Source organism: Saimiri boliviensis, chromosome 12, assembly GCF_048565385.1.
Source record: "Saimiri boliviensis isolate mSaiBol1 chromosome 12, mSaiBol1.pri, whole genome shotgun sequence".
NCBI lineage: Eukaryota > Metazoa > Chordata > Mammalia > Primates > Cebidae > Saimiri > Saimiri boliviensis.
In genome coordinates this window covers 20737569-20748672 of record NC_133460.1, presented here as the reverse complement: position 1 = coordinate 20748672, position 11104 = coordinate 20737569, and the positions used below count along the sequence as shown (strand labels likewise).

The 11104-nt window shown below is 47.9% G+C and overlaps 1 protein-coding gene across 9 annotated transcripts; it reads left to right on the top strand.

The window, feature by feature from the left end:
- The first annotated feature begins 1000 nt into the window (after positions 1-1000).
- Positions 1001-11043, top strand: TMEM219 (transmembrane protein 219). Of its 9 annotated transcripts, XR_012512767.1 has the most exons (8): positions 1001-1118; positions 2076-2277; positions 2378-2567; positions 6345-6574; positions 9095-9262; positions 9650-9730; positions 10065-10169; positions 10949-11043. XR_012512767.1 is itself a non-coding variant. In XM_010340697.1 (7 exons), exons 3-6 carry the CDS (start codon positions 2113-2115, stop codon positions 9227-9229), a joined length of 720 nt encoding a protein of 239 aa, XP_010338999.1. In that variant the 5' UTR covers positions 1001-1118; positions 1399-1670; positions 2079-2112; the 3' UTR covers positions 9230-9262; positions 10949-11043. The 9 variants fall into 9 exon arrangements, 7 of the variants coding, with proteins under 7 accessions (XP_010338999.1, XP_010338998.1, XP_010338997.1 ...); XR_012512768.1 differs by lacking the exon at positions 10065-10169; XM_010340697.1 differs by lacking the exons at positions 9650-9730; positions 10065-10169 and adding an exon at positions 1399-1670 and having other exon boundaries at positions 2079-2277.
- The last annotated feature ends 61 nt before the right edge of the window (positions 11044-11104 follow it).

Below are 11104 nucleotides of genomic sequence, written 5' to 3'. Positions count from 1 at the left end.
TCTACTGAGCAGCTCTTCAGCTCCATGAACCTATAAAGAGTCACCAGATTATAAATCGTTCTACTACAAGGACACATGCACACCAATGTTCACTGCAGCACAGTTTACAGTAGCAAAGACCTGGAATCAACCCAAATGCCCATGGATGATAAACTGGACAGGGAAAATGTGGCACATATACACCATGGAATATTATGCAGCCATCAAAAACGATGAGTTCGTGTCCTTCGTAGGGACATGGATAAACCTGGAAACCATCATTCTCAGCAAACTGACACAAGAGCAGAAAACCAGACACCGCATGTTCTCACTTATAGGCGGGTGTTGAACAATGAGAACACATGGACACAGGGAGGGGAGCATTACACACTGGGGTCTGTTGGGGGGAAATAGGGGAGGAACAGTGGGGGTGGGGAGTGGGGGAGAGAGAGCATGGGAGAAATGCCAGATACAGGTGAAGGGGAAGAAGGCAGCAAATCACACTGCCACGTGTGAACCTATGCAACAATCTTGCATGTTCTTCACATGTACCCCCAAACCTAAAATGCAATTTAAAAAAAAAAGAGTCACCAGATGCTAGAGTAGACGAGAAAGGAGCAGGTATTAAGCATGATCGAGGTGCACAGAAGAGCTGAGCCCAAAACACCACTACCAGTCCCCGAGGACAGAGTACTAAAGCGGCACCTCTTCGAAGCTGAGTGGACCCCGAGTCCTCAGCCGGAACCCGGACGCGGCTGGGCTGTGCTATTGGTGAGGGTGGGGGATGCGCAACCCAAAAATGCCGGCGACAAGCTTCTCGGGACAGTTCTCGCACAGTTTCTCTGGAGGGAGCCTGCGGGCTTCTGAGACGTCTCTAGCACTCGCCCCCTAACATCGCTCCCATTTCCTCCCATTCCGCGGAGGTTATTCTTCCCGGTGGCCCCTTCCTTGGGTGTCCCTTTGGTACGCCCCAACCCTAGCGGGGAGTGGCGCGGCGAGCGTCCGCGTGGCCACTGCGCATGCGGACCAGGCAGAGTGTAGGGTGGGCCGGGGAGGGAAGCGCGGAGCACGGACCCCGCCCCTTCGCGGCTCCGTGCGTGACGTCGCTAGGGGCGCCGGCCTCCGCCCGGCCCGGAGGGGTAAGAGCGAGTGGCCGGAGGATCCGTCGCGCGAGGCCGGGAGGGGACGAGGGTGTTGCGATCGTTCGGCGTGGGGGGGGGGCCTTCTGGGGAGAGGGTGCTCAGGTGCACCGGCGGCCGCGGACCCCCAGATTCTGCCCTCCCCTCCCTTTAATCCCCTTCCAGCCGGACGGGAGGCGGGGCAGGGGTGAGCATTTGTGACACCTGCATTTCCGTGGCTCCCTCCTCCTCCCCGGCCCCTGTTTATCTCCTCACCTTCCATTAAGTTCTTTTCCATCAGGCTGTCGTTCCTTGCGTGAAAGCAGGAGGCGGAGTTCAGACCTTGGCCCTACGGCTCCTATGTTAAAGTCCACAGGCCTCAGTTTCCCCCACAGTATTTTTTTGCCTGGCCTTACCTGGTTTTGAGGATCCTTACGGGAAAGAGAAAGGAAATGGACATTTGTTGAGTTCCTGCATGGCTAAATACCACGCAGACTGCTTCCTCCGCCACGTTTAATCCTTACTACTTGGTGTTCTCAGCAGTCCCATTTCACGGATTCTTAAGCTCACAGAGTGAGTAGCAGAAAGGGATTCATATCTAGCCATTTAGCTGCGAAGTGGAGTTTTTCTCCAGAGTCTTCCCTTGTCTGGGCTCTGGCTGGAACTGTTCCTCAGCCAAACCCTCGCCCCAGAACAGTGCTTCCTATTTCCCTAGCTGAGAAGTCTCCCTTTCGGGTTCCTTTTTCCAGCACGGAGTGCCCTGCTCTGCCTCCCCTTAGATTACTTCAGAAATGACATGCAGAAAATACGTATCAAGCAGTGCAGGGAGGTCGACTTCTGGAGTCGAGAACCTTGGATTCTTGTTTTGGCTCTGCCACTACCTGTGAGGCCTTGGGAAGTCCCTTGCCTTCTTTGAACTTGCGCTTCTCTTTGTGTGTAAGGGGTGCTCTTGTCCCATTCTCCCTCCCTGTCCTCCAGCAGGCTCTCCCTGGAGGCCCAGGCCCCTCTGCTCCCCATGGGCAACTGCCAGGCAGTGCACAACCTGCACCTGTGTCTGGCCCACCACCCACCTCTGGTCTGTGCCACTTTGATCCTGCTGCTCCTTGGCCTCTCCGGCCTCGGCCTTGGCAACTTCCTCCTCACCCACAGGACTGGCCTGCGCAGCCCTGACATCCCTCAGGTAAGTTCCAGCCCCTCCAAACCTGCTATTCCTTACAACATAGACAGGCTTTTGCTGTTAATCTCATCTCACCCGTCTCCCACCCTCCTTTTGCTTGTAGGACTGGGTCTCTTTTTTGAGATCTTTTGGCCAGCTGACCCTGTGTCCCAGGAATGGGACAGTCACGGGGAAGTGGCGAGGGTCTCACGTCGTGGGCTTACTGACCACCTTGAACTTTGGAGACAGTCCAGACAGGAACAAGACCCGGACATTCCAGGCCACAGTCCTGGGTAGTCAGATGGGATTGAAAGGTGAGATCAGAGGCTGGGTGCGGTGGCTGACACCTGTAAGTAATCCCAGCATGTTGGGAGACCAAGGTGGGTGGATCATTTGAGGACAGGAGTTTGAGAATAGCCTGGCCAACATGGTGAAAGCCCATCTCTACTAAAAATACAAAAATTAGCCATCCATGATGGCAGGCACCTCTAATCCCAACTACTCTGGAGGCTGCGCCAGGAAAATCGCTTGAACCCGGGAGGCAGAGGTTGCAGTGAACCGAGATTGTGCCACTACACTCCAGCCTGGGTGACAGAGTGAGACTCTGTCTCAAAAAAAAATTAAAAAATTGGCCAGTCTTGATGGCTCACACCTGTAATCCCAGCACTCTGGGAGGCCAAGGAGGGTGGATCACAAGGTCAGGAGTATGAGACCAGCCTGGCCTACATGGTGAACGCTGTCTCTATCAGAAATAAAAACCTTAGCCAGGCATAGTGGCGTGTACCTGTAGCCCCAGCTACTTAGGAGGCTGAGGCAGGAGAATCACTTGAACCTGGGAGGCAGAGAGGTTGCAGTGAGCCGAGTGACTGCTAAAAGGTACAGAGTTTCTTTTTGGGGTGATGAAAATGATCTAAAATTGACTGTGGTGATGCCTTGCCACTGCACTCCAGCCTGGATGACAGAGCAAGACTCCATCTCAAAAATAAAAATAAAAACAAAAATAAAAAATAAAAACAAAAATTAGCCAGGTGTGGTGGTGGGTGCCTATAGTCCCAGTTACTTAGGAGGCTTAGACAGGAGAATTGCTTGAACCTGGGAGGCAGTTGCAGTGAGCAGAGATCACACGACTGTACTCTAGCCTCGGTGACAGACAGAGAGAGACTCTGTCTCAAAAGAAAAAAAAAAGTTAAAGGTGAGATCAGAGAGGACTGTGGGGTCGGGCATCAGAACACTCAGGGCTGGGCCCTGCCTCTGACCCCGCCAATGATGACCTTGGGCACATCCCTGGACCTTAGTCACTTCTGTGATTAGGGCTTTCAGTTAACATGCTGCCCCGACAAGGTAGGTTTTCTACAAATACTTTCTTCCTCTGCCAGTTCTGACGTTCTCCGAGTCCTTCCTTGGAGGTCTGATGAGGTAGGCTAGGTTTGACCTAATGTTTCTCATCCTTTAGCCACCTCCTTTTAGAGACACCTTCTTTGTCCTCAGGGATATCAGAAAAGCATAGTCTGTTTAATTAAACTAGTGTCATGAGGGCCTGCTATGTGCTTAGCATACTCTATATGCTACAAAGGATGCAGAAAAAAATTATACACCATCAATTTCCAAAGAGCTTATAGTCTTCTGGGAAAATGACAAGCGAGAGAGACAGAAAGTAAAAATGTCAGTAGATGCCATTAATCCCTGTGTGACATTTGGCCTTATCTAAAATATGCAGAGATAAAGAGGGAAGGAAGAGGGTGGTATTTTCTGATTTCTGAGGTCTTTTACAACACTCTCACTCTAAGATTCTCCTATGAGAATGTGTTGTGGGGAGTGGGACTATGCATGTCCAGGTATACATGTATGTTAACAAAAATAAAGAATGTGTCTGATATATGCAGACTTTGGACAATTTTTCCCATTCTTTTTACTCTTAAGTAGATATATAATAGTTTTATTGAGATAGGATTCATATACCATTCAATTCACCCATTGAAAGTATATGGTTAGGGTTGGGCGTGGTGGCTCACGCCTGTAATCCCAGTACTTTAGGAGGCCAAGGCAGGCAGATCGCTTGAGCTCAGGAGTTTGAGACCAGCCTGGGCAACATGGCAAGACTCTGTCTCTACTGAAAATACAAAAAAATAGCCGGGCATGGTGATGCACACCTGTGGTCTTAGCTACTCGGGAGACTGAGATGGGAGGATTGCTTATCCCTGGGAGGTAAAGCTTGCAGTAAGCCGAGATCATGCCACTGCACTCCAGCCAGGGTGACAGAGTGAGACCCTGTCTCAAATAAATAAATAAATAAATAAATAAATAAATAAATGTACCATTAAGCCAGGTGATGGCTTGAGCTCAGAGTTTGAGACCAGCCTGGGCAACATAGTCACAAAAGTATGCAGGCATCACCACAGTCAATTTTAGATCATTCTCATCACCCCAAAAAGAAACTCTGTACCCATTAGCAGTCACTTCCTGCCACACCCCCATCTCCCAGCCCTAGGCAACCATTCATCCACTTTCTGTCTCTGTGGATTTGCCTAGCCTAGACATTTCATATAATTTCATTCCATTTCATATATAATGGTCTTTTGTGACTGGCTTCTTTTAGATTTTGTGTCTTTCATAGAAAGGCCTTCCTCATTTTAAAATTAGAAAATATTCTTTCCAGACGCAGTGGCTGATGGCTGTAATCCCGGCACTTTGGGAGGCCAAGGCAGGTGGATCACCTGAGGTCAGGAGTTCAAGACCAGCCTGGCCAACATGATGAAACCCCAGCTGTAACTAAAAATACAAAAAATTAGCTGGGGGTGGTGGTGAAAGCCTGTAATCCCAGCAACTCGGGAGGCTGAGGCAGGAGAATCACTTAAACCCGGGAGGTGGAGAGTGCAGTGAGCTGAGATCACGCCACTGCATTCCATTTTGGGCAACAAGAGTGAAACTCCATCTCAAAAATAATAAAATAAAATAAATTATTCTTCTGTATTTTAATACTTAAAGTTTTTTTTAGTTTGTATAGTTCTTTAACACATCTGGACTTTATTTTATATTATGAGATAACAGATGCTATGATTTTTTTCTACATGGAAATTTTCCCAAGGCCATTTACTGAGGCCATCCTTTCCCCACTAATTTAAAACAGAGTGAGAACCTTTTAATGGATTTTGGTACCAAGTGGGAAACTGCTTTCTTAAAAAGGATGAGCTAGTTTATGCAAACTGACATTGGCAATGTGTATCTGCCCATTTCACTGCAGCCTTGCGAGTATTGGTATCGTTGTTGTATTGATTGTAATTTAAGTTAATTTAAATTACCACTTAATTTGTGTTTATAATGGTACAAAGTTATTTTCACTTCTCAGTGATATAAATAATGGTATATGGAATACTTTATTGAATAGAATCAATGCCAGATCACCTAGTATTATAGAAAGCCTTAAAAACTGAGTAGGGCTAGGTGCAGTGGCTCATGCCTAGAGTCCAGCATTTTGGGAGGTCAAGGTAGCAAGATCACTTGAGCCCAAGAGTTTGAGTCCAGCCTGGGCAACACAGTGAGACCACGTCTCTAGAAAAAAATTTTAAAATTAGCCAGGCAGATAGTGTATGCTTTTTTTTTTTTTTCCCCCTCCCCGGGACAGGGTCTCACTCTGTTGCCCAGAATGGAATGCAGAGTGGTGCAATCACAGCTCACTGTAGCCTTGACCTCCTGGGCCCAGGTGATCTTCCCAACTCAAACCTCCTGAGAAGCTGGGACCACTAGGCTGGCTAATTTTTGTATTTTTTATAGAGATGGTGTCTCACTATTTTCCTGGGCTAATCTCAAACTTCTGGGCTCAAGTAGTCTCACCTACTCAGGAGACTGAGGTGGGAGGATCACTTGAGCCCAGGAGGTTGAGGCTGCAGTGAGCTGTGATTATGCCACTGCACTCCAGCCTGGGTGACAGAGTGAGACTCCATTCAAAAAAAAAAAAAAAAAAGGAAATACAAGAAAAGAAGTGTGAAAGTGTGAAAATGTGAAGAAATACAAGAAAAGTGTGAAAGTGTGAAGATGGAGGCTCCCGCCTCACCCCTCATTTTCTTCCATCTTCTCTTCTGTGCCTTTCACAGGATCTGCTGCAGGACAACTAGTCCTCATCACAGCCAGGGTGACCACAGAAAAGACTGCAGGAACCTGCTTGTATTTTAGTGCTGTTCCAGGAATCCTGCCCTCCAGCCAGCCACCCATATCTTGTTCAGAGGAGGGGGCCGGAAATGTCACCCTGAGCCCAAGAATGGGTGAGGAGTGCGTTAGGGTCTGGAGCCACGAAGGCCTTGTGCTAACCAAGCTGCTCACTTCGGTAAGAGCCACAGATCGGTCGCTAGGGTTTTGTAGACTCCATGCTGACTGCTGTATCTTGAAGGTTCCTGGAAGCAATTCTACCTTGTAGAAAAAGCACAGGTTTTATAACCCTGCCTTGGGGGCTGTGTAACATACACCAAGTGTCTAAACATCTCTGAGCGGCAGCTTCCTCATCTGTAAAACAGAAAACATGACCCTATCTCTTAATTCCACCAAATAAGGATTAAATGAGAATGACTGTGAAGTGCCCAGCACAACATAGAGATTTGATAAATGACAGCTATTATTATTGACTGTTGTCTTTAAAACATTATCTCTACCTCAAAGGATTTCAGAAGCTGTAATAAGAGGCAAATGGGCTAATTGCTATTAGACAGATGTGAGCAGAGTGTTATGCAAACACAAAGTAAGGAGCCATTAACCCTAACTTGAACATTTATGGAGAGTGCTTCACAGAGAAGGTGGCATTTACAAAAGAGCATTGTGTACAGTAGTTTATAATGCACAGAGTGCTCTCAGGGTTCATTAACTCATTTGATCTTAAAATAGCCTTTTGAGGTAGGTGTTACTCCATTTTACAGATGAGGAAACCAGTTTAGAGAGAGGGAGTGAATTGCCAAAGGCCACACAGCTGGTTAAGTGGCAGAACCAGGGTTGCAACCCACACCTTCCATGTGGTCAGGATGATCCTTGAAGAATGAGGAAGATTTGGACGGGGATTGCAGTAGAGGTGTTTCAGGAGACGGGGAGGCACACTCCAGACAAAGGCACTAGGATGGGTACAGGTCTAGAGATTGATAAGTGTTGGTCGGGTTTGGAGCCTGTAATCTCAGCACTTTGGGAGGCCGAGGCGGGCACATCACCTGAGGTCAGGAGTTCAAGACTAGCCTGGCCAATATGGTGAAACCCTGTCTCTACAAAAATACAAAAAGTAGCCAGGCATGATGGCAGGTGCTTATAATCCCAGTTACTCAGGAGGCTGAGGCGGGAAAATCACTTGATTCCAGGAGGTGTAGGTTGTAGTGAGCCGAGATCGTGCCACTGCACTCCAGCCTGGCAACAGAGCAAAATTCCATCTCAAAAAAGAACAAAAAAAAAGAAAAGTGTTCAGTTAGCTCTCACACCTGTAATTCCAGCACTTTGAGAGGCCAAAGCAAGGAGAATGCCTGAGGCCAGGAGTTCAAGACCAGCCTGGTCTTGAACACAGCAAGACCCTGTTTCTTAAAAAACATTTTTTCTAAAAAAAAATTAGTAGGGTGTAGTGCTGCACACCTGTAGTCCCAGCAACTCAGAAGGCTGAGGTGGAAGGATCCTTTGATCCTAGAAATTCGAGGCTGCAGTGAGCCATGATTGTGCCACTGCACTCCAGCCTGAGTGACAGAGGGAGACCCTATCTCAAGAAGGAAAAAATAAGACGTGTTCAGCCTTTGGGAACACTCCATGATGAGAGGCTTAGGAAGGAGAAAGGCAAGAGACCCCAGGGATCTGATTGACAGGTGCTGTGAATGCAGGCTAGAGGGCTGTGACCTGATGCTGAAGGCTGTGGGGGCCTCTGAGGAGTTTCAAAGAGGAGAGAGACCTGCTCCACTGGTACTGGGTGGAGGAGACTGGCTGAGTGGAGGGACATCAGTCAGGAGGCTGCTGCACACTCCAGTCTCACCTTTGAAAAGACCCCATGAAGTGCGGTGGTGGCTCACGCCTGTAATCCCAGCACTTTGAGCGACCAAGGTGGGCGGATCCCTTGAGGTCAGGAGTTCGAGACCAGCCTGGCCAACATGGGGAAACGGTGTCTCCACTAAAAATTTAAACATTAGCCAGATGTTTTGGTGGGCACCTGTAATCCCAGCTACTCTACGGGGAGGCTGAGGCAGAATTGCTAGAACTTGGCAGGGAGAGGTTGCAGTGAGCCAAGCTCATGCCACTGCACTCCAGCCTGGGTGGCAGAGTGAGACTCCATCTCAAAAAAGAAAAGAAAAAGACCCCATGAAGAAACGCGACCTGGGACCTGGAATCAGACATGTGGTTTCTACATTCAGCACTGCTGGCACATGTTTAAAAAGTGGATCATAATTTGAAGTTTCCTGTCTCACAGAGTCATGATGAGGGTTCAGGTTGATAATTGGGTAAGAAAGTTGTTTTTAAACTATCAAGACAAATGTTCCAGCCTGGGCAACATGGTGAAACCTCGTCTCTACAAAAAATCCAAAAAAATTAGCCAGGCATGGTGGCCTACACCTGTGGTCCCAGGTGCTCAGGAGGCTGACGGGGAGGATTGCCGCAGCCCGGGAGGTGGAGGTTGTAGTGAGTCGAGATCGCACCACTGCACTCCAGCCTGGGTGACAGAGTGAGACCCTGTCTCAAAAAAAAAGAAAAAGAAAAAGACAAATGTCAGCTTATATGAATATAACATTTTCCTTTCAGTTGTTCCCTAGGTGTGGAGAGCTGTCTCCCTCCTGGAGGCTCCCTCTATGGCCCTTGGGCTGGGTTCAGATGTCCTCCCCCTCTCCTCCCTCTCTAGGAGGAGCTGGCTCTGTGTGGCTCTAGGCTGCTGGTCTTGGGCTCCTTCCTGCTTCTCTTCTGTGGCCTCTGCTGTGTCACTGCTGTGTGCTTCCACCCACGCCGGGAGTCCCACTGGTCTAGAACCCGGCTCTGAGGGCACTGGCCTAGTTCCTGACTCGTTTCTCAGGTGAGGTTCTTGCTCCATTCCTGTGGGAGCAGGGAATGGGGCGGGGGTGGAGGTTGTAACTGGGGTAGAGCAGATCCTTGCACTCTTCCTCAAGTGCTGCAGCTTCTGAGTCCCTGAGAACCTCTTCAACCACAGCTGTCCCTTAGGGACTGGGAAAAATTTGACACCTTCAGCATTCAATATTTTTCTAATTACTTTTACTTTTTTATTATAAAATATTTAACCCTCATGTAGAAAAGTCCAAAAGCATAAAAGGACAGCTTGGCAAATTGTTATAAAGTGGATACTTATAAATACCACTGAGGGAAGGAGGAGAATATTACCAGCAATCCAGAAACCCCCCCTCTCCGGTCCCTTCCTTCCTGACAATGCCCTCCCTCTCCTTAGAAATAACTACTGTCGGCCGGGCACAGTGGCTCATGCCCGTAATCCCGGCACTTTGGGAGGCCGAGGTGGGCGGATCATGAGGTAAGGAGTTTGATAACAACCTGGCCAACATGGCGAAACCCTGTCTTTATTAAAAATACAAAAAAATTAGCCGGGCGTGGTAGTAGGCACCTGTAATCCCAGCTACTCGGGAGGCTGAGGCAGGAGAATTGCTTGAACTTGGGATACAGAGGTTGCAGTGAGCCAAGACCGCACCACTCACTCCAACCTGGGCGACAGAGTGAGACTCTGTCTCAAAAAAAAAAAAAAAAAAAAGAAAAAAAAAGAAAGAATTACTGTCCTGCTTTATAATTTATTGCCAAGTATGTCTTCCTAAATAATATGGTTTGGTTTTACTTTTTTTGAACCTATATAGACAGAATTATACATATTCTTTTGTGGCTGACTTCTTTCAAGAAACATTGTGATTTTAAGACTCATCCATATCTCTAGTTCACATCCAAGCATTTGGGTAACAATGGTGAGTTAAGAAGGTTCACGTTTGATGATTCGTCCTGGATACGAACGATGTTTGTCTTGTTTTTGTCCTGAAATCCTGATACCCAGTTTTACGATGGAAATTTTGTAAAATTCAACTTGAACCTCTCAGAAGAGTCTAATTGATGATGCCCATTTACTGAGGACATATGTGCCCAAGAACTTGACAGGCACCTACCTTCTCTCTTCCATTTAGTCATCATTACATTTAGAAAAAGTTGATTCCATTGACAAGATATTTGGAGGGAATCAGCTTCATAAACGTAGCAGCAGGTGGGGGCCATATTGGTTAACTAGTTCACACGTCAGCTCACTAAAGGAAAAAATATTTCTGCAAAAAATCTTCACTTGTCAGAGGGGGCGCATGTAATTTCAGAGCCCTATGTGTTATGCATGCAGCTCTTGAACTGGTCTCAGCTTGAGCTGGCTGCAGTGCCCTGGGAAGTTACTATGGGAGAAGTGGAAACAGTTCAGGCCCAGGGAACTGATCAGGCCAGAGCAACTGGAAGCTCCAGATCAACTCTGCTTATTTTGCTGATGGCTGGGCCTAAAGGCCCCAACCACTTACTTGGGACAGGAAATGACAGGACCCTCTCAACCTTGGACTGGGAAAGGAGGGCTTCCTGGCCCCTGGCAGACCCAGGGTCCTGCGGCTACCTGAGTTGAGATTAAATGCCTGTATTGGTCTCTAGCTGTCACTCCCTCTGCCTTCCCCTAGCAGCTTTCTGACTTGTTCTGTTGTTTTATTTTCTTTCTCCTTAGGTGTGAATCTTCTTTGGCCTTGGCTCTGAGTTGGAAACGGTTTTAGAAAAATTGAAAAGCTGGAATGTGGGGGAAAATAAAAGCTTTTTTGCCCAGTGGTGTGTAAGGTGTTTATTGGGGGTTGGATTGAGGTGGGGATTTTAGGGTAGGCAGGCT